This window comes from Vespula pensylvanica, chromosome 10 (assembly GCF_014466175.1).
Source record: "Vespula pensylvanica isolate Volc-1 chromosome 10, ASM1446617v1, whole genome shotgun sequence".
NCBI lineage: Eukaryota > Metazoa > Arthropoda > Insecta > Hymenoptera > Vespidae > Vespula > Vespula pensylvanica.
Genome location: NC_057694.1, coordinates 2,281,247 through 2,305,411, shown reverse-complemented (window position 1 = coordinate 2,305,411; position 24,165 = coordinate 2,281,247). Strand labels below are relative to the sequence as shown.

At 26.8% G+C, this 24,165-nt stretch overlaps 8 protein-coding genes across 11 annotated transcripts in view; 5 read left to right on the top strand and 3 right to left on the bottom strand.

The window, feature by feature from the left end:
* Window positions 1–74: 74 nt before the first annotated feature.
* On the top strand, window positions 75–3,287 carry LOC122632627 (protein DENND6A). Of its 2 annotated transcripts, none has more exons than XM_043819667.1 (8): window positions 75–342; window positions 417–689; window positions 761–946; window positions 1,046–1,293; window positions 1,370–1,560; window positions 1,659–1,927; window positions 2,005–2,217; window positions 2,294–3,287. In XM_043819667.1, exons 1-8 carry the CDS (start codon window positions 193–195, stop codon window positions 2,492–2,494), a joined length of 1,731 nt encoding a protein of 576 aa, XP_043675602.1. In that variant the 5' UTR covers window positions 75–192; the 3' UTR covers window positions 2,495–3,287. The 2 variants fall into 2 exon arrangements, with proteins under 2 accessions (XP_043675602.1, XP_043675601.1); XM_043819666.1 differs by having other exon boundaries at window positions 417–697; window positions 763–946.
* A 208-nt stretch (window positions 3,288–3,495) lies between these two features.
* Window positions 3,496–5,060, bottom strand: LOC122632635 (lactoylglutathione lyase). The gene is made up of 4 exons (XM_043819680.1): window positions 4,921–5,060; window positions 4,224–4,519; window positions 4,083–4,150; window positions 3,496–3,946 (listed from the first exon to the last, which is right to left on the bottom strand). The coding sequence occupies exons 2-4, from the start codon at window positions 4,517–4,519 to the stop codon at window positions 3,759–3,761; spliced, it is 552 nt and encodes a 183-aa protein (XP_043675615.1). The 5' UTR covers window positions 4,921–5,060; the 3' UTR covers window positions 3,496–3,758.
* Window positions 5,061–5,099: 39 nt separating this feature from the next.
* On the top strand, window positions 5,100–7,778 carry LOC122632629 (BRO1 domain-containing protein BROX-like). 2 transcript variants are annotated; one of them, XM_043819672.1, is made up of 8 exons: window positions 5,100–5,241; window positions 5,327–5,548; window positions 5,628–5,723; window positions 5,784–5,962; window positions 6,043–6,218; window positions 6,292–6,524; window positions 6,610–6,873; window positions 7,736–7,778. In XM_043819672.1, exons 1-7 carry the CDS (start codon window positions 5,141–5,143, stop codon window positions 6,854–6,856), a joined length of 1,254 nt encoding a protein of 417 aa, XP_043675607.1. In that variant the 5' UTR covers window positions 5,100–5,140; the 3' UTR covers window positions 6,857–6,873; window positions 7,736–7,778. The 2 variants fall into 2 exon arrangements, with proteins under 2 accessions (XP_043675607.1, XP_043675606.1); XM_043819671.1 differs by having other exon boundaries at window positions 6,610–7,778.
* Window positions 7,779–8,080: 302 nt separating this feature from the next.
* On the top strand, window positions 8,081–11,146 carry LOC122632631 (porphobilinogen deaminase). The gene is made up of 6 exons (XM_043819673.1): window positions 8,081–8,564; window positions 9,196–9,268; window positions 9,549–9,732; window positions 9,877–10,147; window positions 10,218–10,534; window positions 10,627–11,146. The coding sequence occupies exons 1-6, from the start codon at window positions 8,514–8,516 to the stop codon at window positions 10,799–10,801; spliced, it is 1,071 nt and encodes a 356-aa protein (XP_043675608.1). The 5' UTR covers window positions 8,081–8,513; the 3' UTR covers window positions 10,802–11,146.
* A 667-nt stretch (window positions 11,147–11,813) lies between these two features.
* On the bottom strand, window positions 11,814–13,584 carry LOC122632625 (mitochondrial import receptor subunit TOM20 homolog). The gene is made up of 4 exons (XM_043819660.1): window positions 13,365–13,584; window positions 13,036–13,127; window positions 12,782–12,955; window positions 11,814–12,709 (listed from the first exon to the last, which is right to left on the bottom strand). The coding sequence occupies exons 1-4, from the start codon at window positions 13,489–13,491 to the stop codon at window positions 12,665–12,667; spliced, it is 438 nt and encodes a 145-aa protein (XP_043675595.1). The 5' UTR covers window positions 13,492–13,584; the 3' UTR covers window positions 11,814–12,664.
* Window positions 13,585–13,870: 286 nt separating this feature from the next.
* On the top strand, window positions 13,871–18,158 carry LOC122632466 (WD repeat and HMG-box DNA-binding protein 1). Its single transcript, XM_043819257.1, has 13 exons — window positions 13,871–14,095; window positions 14,179–14,293; window positions 14,445–14,596; window positions 14,691–14,799; window positions 14,874–15,116; window positions 15,204–15,419; window positions 15,481–15,789; window positions 15,871–16,087; window positions 16,191–16,415; window positions 16,484–16,704; window positions 16,768–17,010; window positions 17,105–17,468; window positions 17,753–18,158. Exons 1-13 carry the CDS (start codon window positions 14,019–14,021, stop codon window positions 18,091–18,093), a joined length of 2,832 nt encoding a protein of 943 aa, XP_043675192.1. The 5' UTR covers window positions 13,871–14,018; the 3' UTR covers window positions 18,094–18,158.
* A 61-nt stretch (window positions 18,159–18,219) lies between these two features.
* Window positions 18,220–22,498, top strand: LOC122632382 (organic cation transporter protein-like). Its single transcript, XM_043819090.1, has 9 exons — window positions 18,220–18,546; window positions 20,073–20,356; window positions 20,452–20,555; window positions 20,643–20,797; window positions 20,893–21,061; window positions 21,150–21,472; window positions 21,569–21,873; window positions 21,996–22,132; window positions 22,224–22,498. Exons 1-9 carry the CDS (start codon window positions 18,525–18,527, stop codon window positions 22,249–22,251), a joined length of 1,527 nt encoding a protein of 508 aa, XP_043675025.1. The 5' UTR covers window positions 18,220–18,524; the 3' UTR covers window positions 22,252–22,498.
* A 173-nt stretch (window positions 22,499–22,671) lies between these two features.
* The window catches only part of LOC122632383 (epoxide hydrolase 4-like), a 2,645-nt gene continuing 1,151 nt past the window's right edge, over window positions 22,672–24,165 (bottom strand). The window contains exons 2-6 of one of the 2 annotated variants that reach the window (XM_043819092.1): window positions 24,103–24,165; window positions 23,761–24,036; window positions 23,520–23,677; window positions 23,181–23,432; window positions 22,672–23,095 (exon numbers count right to left, since the gene is read on the bottom strand). The exon at window positions 24,103–24,165 is cut by the window's right edge and continues 62 nt beyond it. In XM_043819092.1, coding sequence (XP_043675027.1) covers window positions 22,917–23,095; window positions 23,181–23,432; window positions 23,520–23,677; window positions 23,761–24,036; window positions 24,103–24,165 — 928 coding nt within the window. In that variant the 3' untranslated portion in view covers window positions 22,672–22,916. Of the gene's footprint in view, window positions 23,096–23,180; window positions 23,436–23,519; window positions 23,678–23,760; window positions 24,037–24,102 lie in introns of both variants that reach the window. The other variant, XM_043819091.1, reaches the window with a different exon arrangement.

The window sequence follows — 24,165 nt, the reverse complement described above, 5'->3', positions numbered from 1 at the left end:
AATAATGGAATATATTTTTTCAGATGTTCATATATCTACACAAAGTTTGTTGTAAAAAATAATATTGTGTTATATTATTAATAAATCAAAAGAGCATTATATTAATAGAAAAATTCTATGTGATGTTGCATTATCAAAGTATAATTATATACCAATGCTCAATATAGTAAAGAATTTATTTATTATTAAACAATGTCAGTTCCCTCTTGTTCAACATATACAGACTTACATATCTCAAATAGTAAGGAAGAAACAGTATATGCAAAGTGGGAACGGTTTAATAATTGGGTGCATTGTATATGTATCGTTACTTTTGACCTTGAATTAGGTCAAGCTATAGAGGTAATCATATAAAAAATTTAATATATCACCCTCTATATTGTACATCCTTTAATTAAAATATTTTTGTGAAATAGGCGGTTTATCCAAATCATATACAACTCTCTGAACAAGAAAGATCTAATGTATGTTACTTAGCATTTCCTGATTCTAATTCTGGTTGTATGGGAGATACACAATATCATGTAAGAATAAGGCAGAATGGAAATATGATTCAAGATACACCAGCTTTACAGGAATATAATAGAAGAACACCTTGTTTTTTACAATGTGATAAAGACTATTACTGGGGCTATGTATATTTTCGTCAAGTTAAAGACAAATCTTTACCAAGAGGATATTTCCAAAAAGTAGGAAGGTTTAAGTGAATATGTATACGTGTAATTAATAAGACATATATATATATATATATTATCTTCAGAGTATTGTCATCATCACAAAACTGCCATTTATCAATTTATTTTGTGAATTGTGTGCTTTGATTGCACCAGAATTTTTTGATCGTGGAAGTGCAGTCATGGAAGCAGTTATACGGGAGATAGATCGTTGGCCACTTCCTGGTCCTGGTCAAATTGTTCATTTACCTCTTATGGGTGTTTTATTTCAGGTTTGTGCTATTACATAAACATTTATTCAAAATTTTTTATATCTGTAAATAATTTATTTTTTTTTATGTAATAGTTACATTACATTTTGTTGATTTTAGACATACATTCCAAATCAAAATTATAAGGCTGCTGTACCATGTATTGCAGCAATGGATCATGCGCCAAATGTGCATGCAACACGAAGATTAATTTTAACATCTGCATACGAAAGTGATATGTTCAAAACTTTAGCTAGTGTAGTGAGTCATATACATTTATTGTGGGAGTTAGTATTACTTAGTGAACCTATTGTAGTAATGGCTTCCTCGCCAACTACATGCTCAGAAATGGTTCAAGCACTTATCGCGTAAGTATATAGGTAAAAACTAATGATAATTGTGGAACAACTAAAATTGGGAATTACTAATGGTCTGTTTTATTAGTATGATAACACCATTGAAATATTGTGCTGATCATCGTCCGTATTTTACGATTCATGATTCTGAATTTAAAGAGTATACCACAGATGCTCCTACTCCACCTGCTGTAATACTAGGTGTCACGAATCCATTTTTTGCCAAAACTCTACAACATTGGCCTCACATTATTAGGATAAGTAATGGTGGAACTAATGGTAAGTTTCCCACAGATGAAAATAAGGAATATATATATATATATATATATATATATATATATATATATATATATATTTACATACATTATATATTTCAGAAACTCAGAAATATAGAATAAAAAAATCAGAGAATCTCAAAGTATTGGATTCAAAACCAGGTGTTTATACACAATACAAATCTTTTCTGCAAAAAGATAAAACAATATTAAAAAAGCTTTTGCGAGGTATTCAGACAAAAAGACCAGGTGAAGCACAAACAGCTCTTTTAAAACGTCACTTGATGGAATTGACTGAAAGTTTTATGATTCCTTTAGAAAGATATATTGCAAGTCTTATGCCTTTACAAAAGGACATATCACCCTTCAAAGTAATAATTTTTCAATTCATATAAAAATCTTTGACTATTAAAATAAATAAATTAATAAAAAAAATTGTTTATCTTAGGCAACTCCAATACCACAATTATTTAATCAAGATGACTTTTTAGCTACGTTAAGTAGTTTGGGACCTCAATTAACTACAGGTATAAAGGGAGATTGGGTAGGATTATACAAACGATTTTTTAGATCACCTAATTTTTCGGGCTGGTTTCATGCCAGATATACAGAACTAGCTCAAAAATTACAGGTGATACAATTGGAAGCATTATCACAAGCTGTATGTATTTTTATTGTTTTAGTAAAAATTGCTGTTCGAGTAGCTTGCATATTTATTAAATTCTATTAATGTATAGGACTTGAAAACATGGGTACAAGGAAAGCAAGAAGTAGAAGTTGTGGATATGATTCTTAGAATTCGACAAAAATTGGAGAAAAGTTGCGTTAATGATATATCCATTGATGATACAATCAAAAAGAAACTTCAAGAAAGAATAAATGACATTACGCATACATTGCCAGATGATTTACAAGTTATTTTAAGCCACGAGTCTTGACAATACGATTATATTATTAATTTTAAAACTCGTTAGTTTACTGCTATTAGTTAAATTGGGAACCAACATCATATGCCAATGTCAGTGTAAATGCATAAGCAAAATTAAGCTTCCAATACATGAAGCTTTTAGATTTTTAAACATTGATGACTATGACATAAACAAATAACGTGAATCATATACATACGAAAGACATAAAAAATGTAAATTTAAATGCTGACTGAACTTGTGCTAGAATTTTAGAAAGGTTTTAGTTATGCTTTATTTCTTTAATGTGTGTATATATATATATATAATACTCTTAAAAAATATTTATAAAAAAATGAATTATATATTATCTAGTTTATGTATGAGATAAGAAAAGAACTGTCTTTAAAATGTTTGAAACTTTTTAAGTAACTTCCATTTACACATAAGATTTTTTAATCCATATTGCTTTTTACATGTTTTATTCATAAAAGTTTCTTTTAATTGGAACAATTCATGTTTTTTTGATCTTTGAAATTGATAAGGCCATTATTCATCCTTGTTTTATTTCTTACAATATTAAAAATCTTGCATTCAAATTTAATATTATATGCTCATACCCGAGCGCTATTTTTTATTTTATTTTATATATAAAATACTCTATTAAAATATCAAGAATCTCTCCAAATAAATATGTATACGTGAATTCGAAGTTCACTTCTTTATAATAGAGAAAAGATAAGATTTATTGAACATGTGCGTTTGAGACAAGAATTGTAAATATTAATGAATATTAAGAATGGAATAAAAATTTATTTTAATAATATTCTATTTTATTATTATACAGGATTTAATACAGATAACAATTCTTAGATAAGAGCAGTGTATTTTTTTATATATCAAATTTGGCATCACGTAGTCGTAAAATAAAAAAAAAGTTTGATACTCTTTTTAGAGTAACACTATATTTGAATTGTATATATGAGACCGTACATTAAACATTTATTAATTTTACACAATTAACAAGCATGAAATGAAAAATAAATATTTTGATTTTATTTGCTTTACAGATACACATACTACTGTATATATTACATGACCTAGAAATAGAATGTACAATTACTATATATATATATGTATATATATATGTATGTTGTGTGTCATACATAGAATTAAAATTTGTTAGTTTACTCAGCAAGTTTGGTGTGTTCATTTAGTTTTTCTGTTTCAATTATGCATTGCTCGTTTAATTCGTATATTATATTTTAATCGCTTGTACGAAAAAATCTAGAAAATCTTAATGATTAAGGACAATGTTTGCAATATTAGATGGACTTAAAATTTCAATCAAATAACCATCTGGATCTTTGATAAAAGCAATGCCCTTCATTTTACCATCATTAGGTCTTTTGATAAATTCAACATTAAACTTTTCGAATCTTTCACATGCTTGTTCTACATTGTCTACAGCAATTCCAATATGACCTGAATATAACAAATAAAATATTAACATAAACATTAGTTTTTAAAATACTGTTATAATTTTTATAAGTATATATATATATATATATATATATATATATATATACATAGAAAAATTTGTAAAAAATATATGCTTTACCATATCCTCTAGGATCAGAATTTCCATTATGATATTTTGCATCTGGATCTGTTTCTGTACCCCAGTTGCTAAAACAAAATGATCATAAAGGATGATATTAATTACTGTTTTATGTTTATGCTTATTTATTACAATACATACTGGGTTAATTCTATAGTAGCTTTTCTAGAAAAGGTCCATTCAATGCTTTCTCTCCTATCTGTTGGTATATCTTTCGGATTTTCATAACCAAGAAAATAAAGAGAAAATTTCATTTCAGGGAAGTCAAGTTTTTGTAGCAAGTGCATTCCAAGAACTTCTGTATAGAAAGGTAATGATTTTCTTGGATCTTTAATACGATACATTGTTTGTTGCATAATATAATTATTTGTAACTGGATCTGCTTCCTTACAAAGCTCACGAGCTTCGCTGTTGGTTAATCCAGAAGGTTCACCCATCTAAAATAACATTTTTTTATAGAACAATTAAAAAGTTATTTCTTTTATATTCATAAAAATAGTAACATTTTCTAATATTGATTGATTATCTTATAGATAAAATACCATTATCATTCAAGGTCATAATACTTTGGATAGTCTTTAAAAATGTAATATAGATATATACATTATAGAAATGCGAATATTTATATATTATAATTTCAAGATATGATAACATACTAAATACAGATTCAATAGAAATACTATAATTTTGAAAATACCATGTTTTGATATAATAATGAAGGTTAGTTACGTGTCTATCTACATTTTATATTAAATTATCACCGTACATATAACAGTTTTATCTTAGGAAAAACCTATATTATCTAAAAAGAATAAACGATGTCTTATTTGTTTCTTACCTTTTCTAAAGTCGGAAAAAAATAAAAATTAATATCGTTCACTTACAAAACGGAAGTGCGCGCACGATTAAGGATTCACGTTGTATCGTACGAGTAAAGTATCTTTCATTAACCTGTAGGTACCGTCTGCTCCATTTACCTTATCTGTCAAAACTGACAAATCAAATAAAGTTTATTTTTTCTGATTGATTCATAAATTATTAAGTGTGTTATATTGAAAATGGCACATTGGTTTCATCGTAATAATTTAAAAGCAACAACAACTCAAAAATTTGAATTTAAAATTAGTAATCCTACAGACGCTACTAGAAAACTTTGTAGGTTAGTATATTGAAAGGAAACGTTAATGTTACATTCTTGATTTATTTTACAAATATAGACAATAATTTTCTTTTTTATATTTCAGTGACTTAAAATTATCTAGACATCGTCTTCTGGACTTAATAAGAAATGCTAACAATACAAGTGATTCTATTGAACCAGCCTTCTTGAGTTATCTAAGTTTGTTATATGGATTTATTTGGGAAATAAATACTTCTGAGGAACATGTAGGAAGGCCAAATCTTAGTAAACTAAGAAATATTCTTGTATTCAAATGGACACATACATTACTTGGAACACATACCTTGTAATGCAATTATCCATAAATTAAATTAGGAAGATATATAGTTTATTATCATTGTAAAATTTTATATCGTTTTTTATAGTTCTAGTGCTGATTCAGTATATGAAGCAGCTAACATAAGTGTAAATGTGGGCCTTTGGTATATGAAACATGCAGCAATGATTGCTGCAAAGGATGAGTAAGTGTTTATATAAAAAAATAAATAAATTTTTTTTTAATATTTTTTGTCACGATATAGCATAACAATGGATGAGGCAAAAAATGTACATAGCATGTTAAGACGTGCTGCAGGTATATTTACATTTGTACAAACTGAATTTCTACCTCAACTGGCAAATCCTCCACCTTTAGGAAGTGATTTAGATCCACGTCTAATAAATGCATATGTAAATCAATGTACTGCAGAAGCGCAAGAAGGTTTAATTAGTCTTTCAAGTTTATATATTTTCTTTATTAATATAAACATTTATTAAATTATTATATAAATTATATTTTAGTAACTGTGGCAAGAGCAATGGAGTTAAAACATAATGCAAGTTTAATATCAGCTCTGGCGAATGAAACAAGTAAATTGTTCTTAGATGCTGCTAACACATTACGTCCTTTTAAGCCAGAAATATCTACTCAATGGATTAAATACTTAGAACTAAAAGCAGCATTTTATCAATCCTATGTAAGACGTATATGCTATAAAATGTATCAATTTTAAATACAAAAGCATATCTAATTCAGATATATGCTTATAGGCATATAATTATTGTGGAGCAAATTTATTGGGTATGGATAAATGTGGGGAAGCAATTAGAGCACTACAAGAGAGTGATAGCTGCCTTAAGAAAGCAAAAGTATTATGTCAAGAATATGGTAAAACAAATGGTCCTGCACCTCGTGTAAAACCTGACCAACACACTGTTTTTAAAAGATTGGCACCTACAGTAAAGCTCACACTAGATAAATGTAATAGAGAAAATGGCCTTATGTAAGTATATTTTTAAGACAACAATATTTGTTTCGCAAGAAATAATTATTTATAAAAATAACAATAATTAAATGCAATTATCTAGATATCATCATACAATACCAGGAGAAATACCATCTTTGGATACTAAAGCTACTTTTGGTCTTGTTAGCCCTATTGATTTTCAAATGCCTTCTCCTAATTCTATATGGAATTTAGGTGTTTACAAAATATTACTTGGGATAACTCCAGCTAAAACAGAAAAAGAACAGGATTTACCACCTGTTAAAGAAGAAACTATTCATCAAAGTAGTAAGGAACCAAAAAATGAAAGTGGATGTGTACTACAATAAATGTTTTAATACACAAGGTAACTGTGTAGATACTTTAAAAGTGTTTTACATATAATATATCTCTTTTATATTTATTATGACATCCATTGCAAGTTGTCATAAGCTTACAAAGATTGCATTTCAAGTTAAACTAATAGAAGCATAAATATATATATTTAGTTGCTTAGCCTTCGGTGCTGTTTTAATATATTTAGTATAAATGTATACATATACTTGATTACAAAAAACATAAAATATGATGCAATAAGAATTATTTAAAACTTTTTAATAATATGCAGCAGTAAATCCGATCTACATGAAATTAAGCTTTTATATGTAGTGTGAAGATACGTATTATCATTGAAAGGGAAAAACTGTATTATTGATGTTGAAAATATTGTTATTTTTATTATTATTGTTTTTGCTTAGGTATTGTTTAAGTTATTATGAACTGATTTTCCTGTGATTTGAGACACGCACATACAAAATTTGAGCTAGTCGATTTTTATATAAATAATGTTTCTACACCTATAATTATGTGCAAAGGTATAATGAAAGTTAATCTATTGTACACATTTCACTGGAGAACAATAACTTTTTTTATATATTTTTAATAGGAGCTATTTTTGAAAAAGAGCATTTAAATCGTGTTATGTAAGCTGTACATAAAACAGGTATTTAAATACTGCTCAGTTTTAAAATAAGAAATGCATGATAAAAATATATTATGTAAGAAGTATATATGTTATGCAGCTATAAGTTGATGAGCTTTATTATATAAATTTTTAGGTAATACAATTAAGCTATGATTCCTTGCAGCTTAATTATATCTTTTTTTTTTGTATTTATATTTTGACTTATTTGAGAGTTTTATTGATTAAAAAATAATTATTTTCACAGATTATTAAAATGTAAATCATCGTGGAATTATTTTCTTGTGATATAAAAACACATACATATTGTAAGATTAATTTATATACCTATATGTTAGAGAAAGTTATCTTTATTAAGATACAAGATAATTTTTTTTTTTTCAAGTATTATATATCATTCTATAAAGATATTCATAAAAATATTTTTTAAAAGTAAAAATAAAATAATTCTAAAAAAATAATTACATATCTAATAATTTGGTATTTAATTTCTTTAATAATTTTTTCTTATAATTCCTACCAAAATTTATTGATATTTTTAGATCATCCAATATTTGTCCTTTCTCCTTCCACCTAACCAAAGATATCCGGTACGTCACAATGATATCGAATTAAGTTCGGTCAACTTCGGTTAGTCTGTTGCCACGCGCTTCCATGTGTACAAGTAGAAATGACGCACATAAGAATGTAAAGTTTAGAATAATTAATTCACTTAATTAATTTCACTTTCTGCTGCAGTGTCAGTGACTGTGAAATCAGATAGAACACAACAAAAAACAACGAAAGTTCCAAAATACAATGATTTCATTTTTATTCAAGAAAGAAGTTACAATATTGTGTATCGTAGGTTACGCGTACTCTCGAGTGTGGTGAAAGTATTTTGTGTCTTTGACCTAATTATTCTTTCTTTATGTATTGTATTTGATCATGATATATCTCTGAAACATTCCACAAGAAAATAATTCTATCTTTCTTCAAAGCACTATCTTACGAAAATTCGTGCATGAGTTGAATTTATTACCATAATGAATAAAGAGACATATGACGTAATCCGTGTTGGATCTCGGAAGAGCGAGGTAAGTGCAGTGATATATCATTCGCAAAAAAAAAAAAAAAATATATGTTACAAACGCATTATTACGTGAATTCGAATTATATAAATTTTGCGTATCGTCAATAAAACTTATTATTAACAGTCAATTTTTTTCCAAGTTCTCTTTTCAATTCCTAGAGTTGAGGAAATAAAAAAGAAAAGAGAATAAAAAGAACAAAATTTTTTTAGACATTTAATTCATATTCGTTCTTACATTGTAAATAAGTCAGGGCTTTATATATTTTCTTATTGCACTTCATGCTTAGTCAGCAATTTATAAGATAATAATTGTTTTATAATGACAGAAAAAATTATTTAGTATCAACTATACACACACATGTATATATATGTGTGTATATATATATATATATATATATATATATATATACATATATATATATATACATGTGCGTGTATATTATATACAATAATATATATATATAATAATAAATATATATAAAAAAAATAATTATATATAATTTCTGTTTGGTTTCTTATCATTCAATTACATTGTTTTTTATTTGTTAAATATTTTTTATACGATGTAATTTACGAACGAACTATTAAATCTTATTGCTTGTTCATTAAATTTATTTTCTTTGTTATGTTTTTAGTTGGCACTAATTCAAACTAGATATGTAATAGATAGTTTGAAGAATATTTATCCAAAAAAGGAGTTCGAAATAGGTGAGAAAAAACATTTTTGATGTAATTTAATATAGAAATTATTGATATAAAAAAAGGAAAAAACGTATGAAAGAAATACTATTTTTTCTAAATATAGATTTGATCATGACTGATCAAATATATTATTATCATTATTTATTATAGACTTCAATATATTACGTAAGACTTCAGGCACTTAAAGATAACAGCTCTGTGTCATTTTTAGTAATATATGTATGTCCTGTGTATATATATGTATCTTGAGAAAAAATTTTTGTTTATATTTATTATATGCTTTTAGTAACCATGAATACAAAGGGTGATAAAATATTAGATAAATCTTTACCAAAAATTGGAGAAAAATCTTTATTCACAGAAGAATTAGAACTTGCTTTAGAAACTGGTCGTGTTGATTTTTTAGTACACTCATTAAAAGACTTGCCTACAATACTGCCACAAGGAATGGTACTTGGAGCAATATTGAAGTAAGTAGATAGAACTAATATTATTAATAATTTTTAGTCCTTATATCCTTTTTTACAAATAATATTCTTTAAATCAAAGATTTATACATGCATGTTCATGTGTGTGTGTGTGTGTATAATTCCTTTCATATAATTTTTTTTTAGACGTGAAGATCCACGTGATGCAGTTGTAATGTCAAAAAGATATAAGGATAAAACATTGTCTACATTACCAAAAGGAAGTGTTATAGGAACTAGTTCATTAAGAAGATCAGCCCAATTAGCTAGAAATATGCAGCATTTAACTGTTCAAAATATACGTGGTAATTTAAACACTAGATTAAAAAAACTAGATGATGAAGACAGTCCATTTGCTGCAATTATTTTAGCTGCTGCTGGTTTGAAAAGAATGGGATGGGAAGATAGAATAAGTCAGGTAATATTTCTATGGGATGATTACTTTCTATTAGAACATATATTAAATATATAATTTTATTTATGTACAGATATTAGAACCAGAAGAAGCTTTGTATGCTGTTGGTCAAGGTGCATTAGGAATAGAATGCAGAGAATCTGATTGGAAAATACTATCTCTTTTAGAACCTTTACATGATATAGATACAACATTAAGATGTGTATGCGAGCGATCTTTTTTAAAGACACTTGGTGGCGGGTGTTCTGCACCAGTTGCAGTCTCTTCTTCTTTAACTGATAGAGATTTAACTATTACTGGAGCAGTATGGTCTCTTGATGGTCAAACTTTAATAAAAGATACAATAAAAAGTGAACTTTATATGCCGGATGATGATGGAGAACCTCCAAAGTAAGTATTTATAAATATTATATAGTTTAATATATTTAATATATTTTATGTCTACTATATATATTTTATATATCATTTATTGTATTAAATAGGAAATGCCCATATAGAGAACCTCGTCTATATTGCAGTGTTGCACCAGGTAATATAAGTAGTCTAAGTCTTTTAGGTGCCGAACAACTTGGCAAAGATATTGCAGCAAAACTAATAAGCAAAAATGCTCTTGAAGTAATGCTAAAAGCTAGAAACGAAATTTTAAATTCTGAATGAAAAACTGTTAATTGTAGGAATAATTGTTCTTTAAAATGGTGCTTTAAGGAGATATAGAATTAAGAATGTAATGTAATTGTTAGTTTTCAAAGGTCTTTTTTTTTAAATAATTATCAATTCAATTTTTATTTCTTCGTTTGTCTAATTCAGAAAACAGTTATTCATATTGTAATATATGTATATACATGAAATATTTACGAAATATGAAAAAATCCAATGAAATAATGTTAATGATAGAAACAGACCAGAGTTCATATTGTAAATAAAAACTTATTTTTTAATTGTATTTATGTAATCTGCAGATTTGTTATCAGTACTGTTACAAGTATAAACTACTGAAATTTACATACAACTTTTAATGTTTTATTCTATATACTAAATACACCAAACAAAATTTTGATTATTAATTTATAATTTTGTACTTTTTAATATGAAAGTTCAATATTATTCAGTACATACTGCCTTTTATTAAATTGTTTGATCATATGTAATATAATCTCATAAAGTTCTATGAATTTACATATCAACTGTTCATCAAATACTTCTGTAAACAAAATAATACAAAATTATTATTGCTGATTATATTATAATCCTCTTTGATTATGAAAGATATATAAGTATCTATACTATATATAGGCTTATTATTTAACAAATATTGATCATAAAATATCTTTTATGAAATTTGTTTAGATCCAACAGAAATTTATTTATTTAACAGCTTATGATTTTATACAGCAATATAATTATACGTAAAAATGAAAAAAATAATATAGAAATCTGTTCTATGAAAACGTATATAAAATGCATTGGAAATATAGAACGTAACGAAATTTGTACATCTATTATATATTAATAAACAAAAGAATGAGAAACGCAATATTTGAAATTTTGCATTTTATAATAATTAAATTAAAAAGCATTAATTAATTAGTTTAAAATATTCTATACTATGTTACTTCTATATTAATTAAACAAATATAAATTCCTGAATTTTATGTAACATTATGGTGAGTAACTTTGGTAATATTTTTTATTAGTAACATTTAATTTGTGCTCATGCTTTATAAATATAACCATTTTGTAATTTTATCTGATAGAAACTGTATAACATCTTTATTGCTTACATAGTGCACGCAATTTATTTTTATAAGAATATAGAATATATATATTTTTTTTTATACAAAAAATAACTGTAATCGTTTTATGTGCTAGTGCCTATTATAGAAAATAATATTATATATAACTGTTATAATGTTCTGGTTGTTATAAACATTCTTTTAATACAGTAATCTGTGATCATAAAATATAATATCTTTACATAGATGCAAGCAAATGTAGAAAGAAACATCAATAATAAAAATAATATAATTGATTATTAAGTTCTTTAGAAGAAATCGTATATATTAAATATATGGTGTATTTTCTTATTGCACATAGATAAGCCAGATAATTAGAATTATCTAACTTGGTGCAATTTATTCTCAATTACTGAAAATCTTCAGTTAAATATATCTAATCAAATTATAGGTCATATAGCTCCTTAATTTTATGCAACACAAATAAGTTTATTCTTAATCTACATAATTTATAAAGAAAAGTGATTTGTTTAATGACTAGAGCTATTAGTCAATTAAAAATGTATGAAATAAAAGTGTATTATACATGTGAATATAAACTTGTATTTATAATTGCAACTTATCATAATATAAAATGAATATGTTTTTTACTACCTTATAAATTATATAAGATTATTGTAATTACCAAAAAGTCAAGTTATTGTGACGACTACAGTATGCAAAATGAGTGTATACATTTTACTAATGCCAAATTTTATTTAAAAATCCAATGTTTATCTATGATTTTCTATTCAACATCTTCTTCTGACATTGCAGTTTGAGTAACTAGCTTCTGTAAAAGATGTTAAAGAAACTTATTTACTTTTAATCAATAAGTATAAAAAATACTTTAACATATACGTACATGACCAACAGATGGTATTCTTTGCAACAAAAGATTAAAAATTTGAGGTGGCAGTGTTTTTTCAAGAACTTGCAATAAGTGACTAGGTTGACCACAAACTGCAACTGCATTGGCTAAATGTTCTATTCCACTGTCTACATTACCATACATAAGCATTTCTTCTCCGAGTTGTACCTATTAATAATCAATAGTTTGCTTTTATAATGCAGATATATTTTACATGGAAATATTTGAGTAATAATGTTAATATTAACCTCTTGCAAAAAGAATTTCTGTACAGTCTCGTGATCTTTAAGATCTGGTATTTTAGAACTTGCTTTCTGCGCTTGTTTTTTAGCACGTCTCCCTAAAATAACAACAATTAACAGGCCTGATAAAATAATAAATTGCATTTGTGTTTTTTGGTCTATAAAACATAATATATCAAATGTTATTCGAATATAGCTAAAATAATTTACAATGAGTTCCCATAGTTAAAATTCTAAAATTATTTCACAATTCTATGTGAACACGTGAGCAGTTTATCTAATATCAAAGAATGATTATCAAGACCATGTGAATGATATCAAATCGATGGACTTACGTTCACGTAGTTTCTTTTTAAAATCTGGATCACTACGACGTTTTTGATCAAAGTAAAAACAATAGCCAACAAAAATACCGGCAATACCAACGGCAATACCCACTGCAGCTTTTGAAATCATGGTCATTCTGATAAATAACTTTAAATAATATAATGATGAAACTTATAAACGCCTCATTGCAACTTCGACCATCACGGAAAAGGCTATCTTCCCTCTAGTGTGTATCAGTGTGAACAAATTGATAATTAAGGCATGTTCTTTTGTGCGCTCACTAAAGCTGCTCATCCAAATTTGCATTTCACGGATTGGTTAAACGTTCGACATTTTTTAACCAATCTGAATGAATTTTAAAATTATGCTTAGCTCGTATATAAAGATATATATTTTTAATGATAAATTATTTAAAATAGTACTAGCACACACATATATATTTATTTTATATATTAATATTCTATAACATTTTTATTTTATATATTTGTTTTAGATAACTGTACAGTGTAAAGAGTATCATGCGAATGTGTAATAATGCTCTCTACGTTTGAAATTGAGAACTACATTTCGCGCCAAAATAGTTGTACGAGTAATAAGAGATCTACAAACTTATGAATTTATTTATTGTGTTTGTTATGTGTATAATAAAATAATAAGAAAATATGCCATTAGTAAAGAAGCCTATGCGTTATGCTCATCCCGAAGGACATACAGATGTTTGTTATTATACTGGAGAAGAGTAAGCAAATATTTGTAAAAGTATTGTTAACCATTTTTTATATCATTGTCCGTGTATTTTTACAATTTGTATTTATATTTAAGGGGAGGTCTTATTACTTGTGGTTCAGATGGAGATGTTAGATCATGGTTAAACTTAATGGATGATGATCCAGCAGCAAGTTGTATTGCGGAACAAGCAATAACAGTGATATCAAAGGTAAAAAAATTTTCTATTTTTAATTCTAATTTTTATTTTTCAACTAAGAATTGTAATGATGCATTTGTAATGAACATTGTTATGATGATGTTTGATATTTAAAATTAATATTTTTGAAATGCTATATTAATGAAATTATAATACATTTCAGAAAGGGAAGATATATGTAGGTAATGATAATAATACCGTTCAAATACTTACTCATCCAGATCTTGAAAAAGAAGGAATAGTAACTAGATTTGCAGCACCAGTATGCGCATTAACTAGTACAGCAAATAGTAATTATATTGTATCAGGTGGATGGTATGTTAACATTACTTTTTTTTTTATATAGTTTTATAAACTTTGTCTTTTATAATTATTATATTATTATATAAAAAACTCTTAAATTTTTCAGTGATATGAGAATACAAGTTACTAATATTAGTACATCATATTGCATAGAACTTGAAGGACATGAAGCTCCTATATTAGGTTTATCTTTGGATCCAAAAGAAGAATTTGTTGTATGTCAAACGTGATATATAATTATAATTTATGAAATTTTCATATATTTCTAATATGAAATTAAATATTGCAGGCTTCTTCTAGTGCTGATGGCTCTATTAGAGTTTGGAACATTAAAGAAAAACGTGCTGTTAACATTTGGAATAATGTTGTACCAAAGTGTAATTCTTTTTTTACTGCAAAGACATACTGTACCCCTAGTTTTCATTGTAAAGATGGAAGTTGCCTCGCATATCCACATAATAAAGATATAATTATCGTAGAAAGACTAACTTGGAAAGAATCACATAGATTAAAATGTCCTACTTTGAAATCTGTAAGTTTTTATAATCTAATATAATTTTGCTTATAAAATCAGGATATTTTTATAATATTTTATTTTTATATATATATATATATATAGGAATTTAGTATTTGCAAGTTTTCCAATTGTGGTACAAAATTAGCTGCTAGTACAGTATATGGAGAAATTGTTGTATGGAGCACAGAAGATATGGCGTTGATAGGAAATATCGAACATCCACAGAATACTAAAATCACTGCACTGGTGTGGAAACATAATAAATCAGATGAAATTGCATTCTGTGATATATCAGGCCAGTTAGGCTGCATTGATGTGGTATGAAAATTGATATATTTTAAACGTAGAATATATTATTATATTTATTATATCATTTTAGATAGTTGATAATCAATCAGAAGATTTGCTAAATGATGGACTTTCAACAAATAATGAAATTCGTGAAAGTACAGAATTTCCATTAAATAATATCAATGATAATGATGATGATGATGATGACGGAGAAAATGTAATTAGTTTAAATAAAATAAAAGCATCTGTAGAACATGAAGATGATGAAAAATCTGATATTATATTGGAGAGAATGCAAGATGCCGTGCATAATGTAAAATCTTTTATGCCAGAAATACGGATACAACCACCTTTCCAACCAGGATCTTCACCTATTCATTTATTATCACGATTTATGGTAAAATTATTTTTTTCTTATTGAAAATATGTCAATAAAACAAATATGTTTTAATTTATATTTTTATTTGAATCATTATAGATATGGAATGACATAGGAATAGTAAAGTGTTTTAATTCAGAAGATGGAGAAGAATCTAGTATAGAAGTAGAATTTCACGATGTTACAATTCATCGCAGTATGCATATAAATAATTATTTAAAACATACAATTGCCTCTTTATCATCTTATGCTCTTGTGTTAAATTGTCCTTCGCTCGAAGATATAGCAAGCAAACTTGTTGTAGTAGTATTACAAGGTTAGCAAATTAATAATATATCGTATATATATTTATATAATTTCCGAACTATTTTAATCATCAAATTAGCTATTTAATGTAACAGAAACACTTTAAACTTAAGGCTGGGGTTCTGGAAATAAGGAATGGTCGATAGATCTGCCAGAAGGAGAAGAGGGACAATGCGTTACTGCAGGAGACAATTTTATAGCAATTGCCACTTCTAGGAGATACTTGAGAATTTTTATGATAGGTGGAACACAACGTGAAGTTATAGCTTTGCCAGGTCCTGTAGTTGCAATGAATGCATTTACCAATCATCTTGTAGTTGCTTACCATGATGGACTAGGTAAAATATAGAAAGGTGAACAATTTATCAAAATATAAAATCATTCATACGTTTATTATTATTAATAGGTATGACTGGAGATCAACACATGAGTTTACTTTGCATAAAAATTTTTGGAACGTATTTGAGAAATCAAAAATTAAGTGTTCCTCTTTCTCCATCATCAGATCTTATGTGGTTGGGATTGTCTGATCTTGGGTCTCCAGTTATAATGGATTCAGAAGATATTATAAAAATATATGATAAGAAATCTTCTTTATGGAAAGTTGTATGCGATATGAATAGACAGGTAAAAAATAATAAAATTATATTTTTTATTATTTCTTTATTAAATACTATATATTTAAAATAGGGCAAAGGTAAAGCTGACCATTATTTTATAATTGGAGTAAGCGAGGAACGTAGTTCTGTTCGTTGCGTATTATGTAAAGGAAGTTACTATCCAGCAACGACTCCACGACCGGTTATTACTGAAATAACTTTAACAATTCCTCTTTGTGAGCCTGAATCAGAAAAAACGGAGAAGGAAACAAAATTGTGGCAATTAGGAAGTCAACCGTTAGATGAAAATGAAGCAGTACTATTTCTTATTGCAGTATGTACAATTAAATTTCATTTTTATTTTTCTTTCTTTTTTTTTTTTCACTATAAAATTAATAACAAACAATAAATACCTTGAATTCAAATAGTTGGCTTGTCGAAGTAATTTAGAATATCGAGCAGTCGAATTATGTGAACAAATAGCATCACAAAAAGTATTAGATTTGGCGATAAAATATGCAGCGCGTATTAATCGTACCGCATTGATGAAAAAATTGGAGTCCATCGCTGACATTAAAGAACAACAAGATGAACAAAAAGAAAGTAACGTAAATCAAAATGATATGGACAATCACGATGAGATAATAATCGAGGATGCAGAGGAAGTACTTTTAACTCCTATAATAACAAAGAAACCAGATATAGAAATAAAACCGTTATCTATGAACGACACTTTATCTTTGAGAAGAAGTAATCCATTTTTGAAGAATGCGCGTTCACAATCGACAGCAGGTAAAAAGAAAGACGTGATTTAGTTAATTTAATTTTTAATTTATATACAGGGTGTCCGTCCATAAATGTCCGAGCAGATATTTCGAGACTGGTTGGAATTACAAGAAAGTTTATTAAAAATAATTGCACCATGCAATTAACTCAGAATTGTCCAAATTTTTTTTAATGACTTTTAAACCTTCTTTTAAGTAACTTCAGTAGTTGCGAAATATTTGCTCGGGACAGACACTCTCTATAGATAAATTGTTTTTTTTTTTCTTTTTTTTTTAATGTTTTTATTATAGGACTAATTGGTCTCAATACTGCGCAAGAAAAGCCTCAAAGATCCGTAACAGACAAAAATTTATCTTCTAAATCAAAACCAAAAAATGAAGTAAAAAAAGAAACATTTGTCGGGTGGTATGCAAAACAAAAGAAACATTTACAAGAAGAATTTCCTAATTATAAACCTGCTGAATTAACAAAGATAGCTTTATCAAGATACAAAGAAATATCTTCCACGCAAGATAAAGAAGAACAATCGGAAGGAAAAAAACGCAAATTATCGAGTCCTGAAACGGAACAGAATAATCAAACAAAACGATCGTATATTGAAAAATTAAGTACTTTCGCAAACGAAAAATAGATCGTTATAAAACTATAAAATAATTATTTTTAATATTATTATAAAGCGTTAAGATATTTTACATACTGCCACATTAAATATTTTTATATACTTTTAAGAACCATATAATAATAGATTTAAAAAAAGTTGATCAGTGAAGAAACATAAATTTTTATTGATCTTGGTATTATATTCTTATATATTATATATTTATTTTTATATTCAATATGAAAATTGGAAGGAAGAAAATTCATTCGGTCAATGTGACTGAATCAAAGATTTCCTCTTATTGCTCCGATCGATCTATTTTAACCTGTCGATAAAACAGATCTACGTATACTTTGGATCTGTTTTTAGTCTGCTGTAAACCTTTGAACAAGCGGTACGTGAAATTTTTTGATGATAGAAAATATTAGTTTAAAAGAAGACAAGAGGAAATAGAAGAAAGTACAATGTTGGAGAAAGTATTTAAAGGTAAAAACAATGAGAATAAATTTAGAAGATCATTAGATCAATTTCGAGGTTGTTTCTAAATATAAATTCAAGTTAGACACATAAATCGCGCGTTTTATTGCATCATCAGAGATGTTCGCATTCAGAGAACGGAACACCGATTTTTAATTTGTTAATAATTCATTTATTATTTATGAAATTTTTCTTAACTTTAAGTGATATATGGATTTAATAAATTAATATATTTTCCGGAAAGTTATATCATTCTTACGGTATTTATGTTTACGTAATAAAAAAGAAAATAGCAACAAAAAATAATAAATAAATAAATAAATAAATAAATAAATAAATAAAGTGACTTAAAAATCAGATAATTTCGGCGGATACATTTTCGATAAAATTATTTTTCTTTAATAATCTTTCGCTTGATAATCTAAATGATCGCGTGATAAGCGCAGAACATATATTTGGAAAAACACATAATAAATTTGTACCGATATATTATTTTCTTTTGCACAATTTAAACAGTTCTAAAAATATTACATTTCTTTGTATTATTTTTATTAGTTTTTTTTTTTTTTTTTTTTTACCCATTTAATCATAGGTATCAATCCCATATCTCTTATGGTTTAAATAAATATTTAAATGTAAGAAGTAGAGAATTAATAAAAATGTATTTTTTTTTCGTGTCATTGCAATTATATATATTTATATGATAACGCATTAGAAGCTAAAAGCTCATTACACTATGGAAAAACTCAACAATTTTTTATCAGTAATATCCTCTTAAATATTTTATAAATGTTTTTAACTCAAATATTTATATATTAGAACATTTCTGGCAAATATAATAATTTTATTATCAATAATCCTTTAAAATAAATTTCTATATTCTTTTATTTTTTAAGATATTACTATTTCGAAAGTAAATTGTTATGCAAGCGCGAAAATACATTCGTAATGGCGTTATGCATTTTTAATAATCTTTTACCGTATATTTTAGCATTTTTCTCTCTTTTTCTCTCCTTTTCTTAAGCTGTAAAAATTTTAATCGATTAATAAAATATTAGTAAAATATTAATTTCCATAGCAAATAGTCACATATGGTAGAATATTAATAAAAGATTAATTTGGAAAGTAAATTGTTACGTATGCGTGCAAATATATACGTTATCGCGTTATGTACTTTTAATCATTTTTTAACATGAATTTCTATATTCTTCTCTCTTTTAAAGAGTAAAAATTTTAAGTAGATGATAAAACCTTAATTAAATATTAATGTCAAGAGTAACTGGTCATGTGTGCGTTTGCTGTATCATGCGGTAGGATCAAATTTCTTTTCGTTGCAGTTTAGAAGGAGAGAATTTGATGAAGACCTTGGGGGTCTGTAAAATAGAGATGTCGTTTGTTATCGAAGTAATAACACGGCATGGTAAATTACTTGAATGGTTCTAACGATTTAGAAACAATTGTTCTTATATTCCATTAAGCACGTATCTCATAATAATACCATTTTGATAGTAAGGAAATATCTTTTTCATTTATAGATCATGTTCCATTGGACGTTATTCAAGATGCAATGGGTGTTATGGGTCCTTGGCATATTGTTATTGCTATAGCACTTTCTCTTGTCAAATTCCCAGTTGCTTGGCATCAACTCTCGATTTTATTTTTAGCACCTCCGACAAATTTTTCCTGTATCTCACCACAATCTTCGACTAATGGATCCATGATCATGAAATGTTATGTTGATATTGGTAATGGAACTATGGAAAAGTGTACTAGTTTTAAATACGATAAAAGAATATTTCGAGAAAGTATTATAACGGAGGTGTGTATAACTATTTTGTAACGTAAATAGCATATTTCGTTATTGTAATGTTTGCGAATGCGAAAAGAATATATTTCTTGTCATTTCTATTTCAGTGGGATTTAGTTTGCGATAGAGAACAATTAACAAATGTTGTACAATCGTGTACAATGTTTGGTGTTCTTATGGGTAATTTTTTATTCAGTTCGGTGGCCGATAGGTATAGAAATTATATGTAATTGATAATAAGTTTTATATATATTTTCGATATAAACACGATTATATATTTTAAATTAACTATTTTCAGGATCGGTCGTAAAAAGCCTTTGATGATTGCGATAGCGTTGCAATCGATAACAGGCGTAATAAGCGCATATGTTGCGTGGTACGAATTATTTCTTTTATTTAAATTTATTTCTGCAATAGCTACGGGTGGAACGATGCTAGTTAGTTTTGTTTTACGTAAGTTTTCTATTTATATTCGCAATATAAATTATATATTATATAAAATTAATTTTAATGATATATGATGTGTTTGTCTTGTGTATTTTTTGTAGTGATGGAAATTGTAGGGATAGAATGGCGATCGGCGATGTCAGTTTTATTTCATGTACCGTTTATAATTGGTCATATAACAACTCCTCTTGTTGCTTATTTAACACATACATGGCAAAAGTTTCAAATGGCCATTTCCATACCAGCGATTTTTTTATTATCCTATTATTGGTAAAATAAAATAATATTGGACATACACGATATATATATATATTTTTTTTAAGATAAATTATGAATACAATTCTTTTTACAAATTTAGGATAATCCCAGAATCACCTAGATGGTTATTCGCTATCGGTAGACCAGCAGAGGCCGAGATTATTTTAATGAAAGCTGCCAGACGGAATAAGATTCCATTAGAAAATGTAAATAGGGCCCTCGAATCGCACGAAAGTCAAAGATTGCTTCGGAAAACAAATAACACGAATTACAATGTCACTCATTTGTTTAGAACGTCTAATATGAGATTGAAAAGTATTTGCATATTTATAAATTGGTTCTTTTGTGGTACTTGCTTCTTCGGATTGGCACAATATATGGGTCATATCGATGGAAATATATTTACAAATGTCGCCGTGTCAAGTATAAACTTCAATAATAATATTTTTTAAATTTACAATACTTTTTTTTTATGCAATATAATATTTAATAATACAATCGTATCATATCGCTTTACAGGTGCTCTTGAATTACCAGGTACCATTATAGTTCTTTATTTGATATCACGAGTTTCTCGTTTGAAATTATTAATGGGAGGCAATTTCTTGACTGCCTTGAGTTTACTTTTAACTGTAATAATAAACCATCCTACTGCACAACTTTGTCTGGCAAGTATTGGGATTGCTGGAACAGCTATCAGTTTTCCAACCATATACTTGTATAGTAGTGAAATATTTCCTACTGTTGTTAGAAACAACGGAATTGGTGTAGGTAGCGTATGCGCTAGATTAGGAAGTATAATTGCACCGTATATCGCCACTGTGGTAATGTATATTTCAATATTTTTTATCATGTACATATAATTGCGCACGTGCGCGCACACTACTAATATAATACGATCGCATAATATACGTTTCTTAATTATGTATATTTTTAATAATTATAGAATAAAATTCAACCTTGGTTACCCCCTGTCATATTTGGGACAGGACAATTAATTGGAGCTGGTCTCTGCTTGTTATTACCAGAAACAATGAATTGTGAATTACCTGAGACCATTGAGGATGGTGAAAATTTTGGAAAGTATGAATGATGATATAGTAAAGAGATGATTAGTATTTATACACGTATATATACTTTTTCATTTTACCATCATATTTTGATATTTTTGTAGGAAAACATCTCCACGAAATACATCTTGAAAGTATTGCTATGCTTGAAGATTCAATTATATAATTGAATATAAATATATTCATGATGAATATTTTAAAGAATGGAATAGTTTTGTTGAAAAAATATTTGTACAAAAACATTTATATTCATGTATACTTAAAATATATTTGTTAATATTTCTTACTCTATAAAATGATATATAATTTTACTAGCAACATTTTCGGACAATGTAGCTACATTTAAAGATTTTATTTCTGAGCATTTAAAAATAATCATGTTCTTCATTTAGCACCTGAGCTGTATTATCTTGTTAGAAAGATGATTATAATTGATATACAAAGATATATATCAATTATGCTAAATTATTATATATAATGTTGTTTATAGATCACATTATCTTTTAGTGTTTATAATTTACAATATTTTGGTTATAAATGATATGATATTCGATGCTAGCTAAGACAGATCTTTACATAATTATATATACAAATCATAAGTAAACAAAAATTAATAATATTTTTACAACATTTGCTAATAGTCATTTCATAAGATTTGTTTCATGAAATGAATGTATACATTCCATATAAAAATAATAAATATGATTAAGTCAGCCTTTTGTTAACTATGATACATGAATATTAAAACATGTAACATTGCTAATATAATTTTTATATATAGGTACAATATTACTTATTTAATTTGTAGAGTTACCTAAGTAAAGTATTTTATTGGGCAAAACGTTGACTACTCCATTTGTTCTTTTGTGTACAGCACCAACAATTTGATTTCCATATTTAACAGTACTACTTAATGAATCTAACCAAGATGACATTCTGCTTTTAGATGGACTTTTTTCTAAATTATTTAAAGTGCCTAGAATTTTTAATAATTCATATGATAAAAATATATAGAAACAAAAAATTAAAGTATTATATTAATATTGTTAAATACAACCTACCTATCAAGAATTTAATAATTGCCTTGTTCACAGCATCTGGATTTTCTTGATGTGGGAAATGATGTGCTCCAGTTATTACTTTTACACTAAATTTTTCCACATATTCTGAACTCTGAACTATACTTTCGATCGTTACAGATGGGTCTTCATTACCAACTATCAGTAATGTTCTTGTAAAAAGTTGCTCGCTTACATTCATATTTAATCTTGTAAAAGGAAGATTGCGGTAATAATTTATTGCTCCAGTCCAGTCTTCTATAAAAAGATATATTGATTTCTTTTTATCAAACTGTTAAATAGATACATTTACATATCACAAGGATATAAAAAAATATTAACCTTTTCTGCTAAAGCTATATTTATATGCTTCTACATAATTTTTTTCATTGTTTGTATTATTTACTTCAAGATGTTTGAATGTATCATTAATAATTGATAGATCTTCTTTCAATGCATCTATTTCTGGTAAAATTGGTAATCTGCTAAAATGCACCCATCTGCGATGTACAAATTTATATATATCATATGACAAATTATATATTATAATCGATGAAGAGTAATATGATTAATGTATACTTGCTTTTCATCGAACACAGCATTTTTGGATATTTTATTCCAATACAAATTAGGATGTGGACTGGAAATAGCTATAAATTTACATATTATATCTGCATGTAAGGCAATCATGTACCATCCCAGAAGACCACCCAAATCATGACCAATTATACTGCACGTTCTTGCATCAAAAGTTGAGATAAACTGTTTTAATTCATCTATTATAATTTCAATCTTATAGTAACGTTTGTTAGATGGTTTGTCGCTATCACCAAAACCTTTCAAATCAATAGCCACTACCCTGTAAATTATAACAATAATATTAATAACTTTAACAAGATTGATAATTGTATTAAATATCACATACCTATAATATTCTGCTAAAGCTGGTATTTGTTCTCTCCAAGATAACCAGCAATCAGGAAAACCA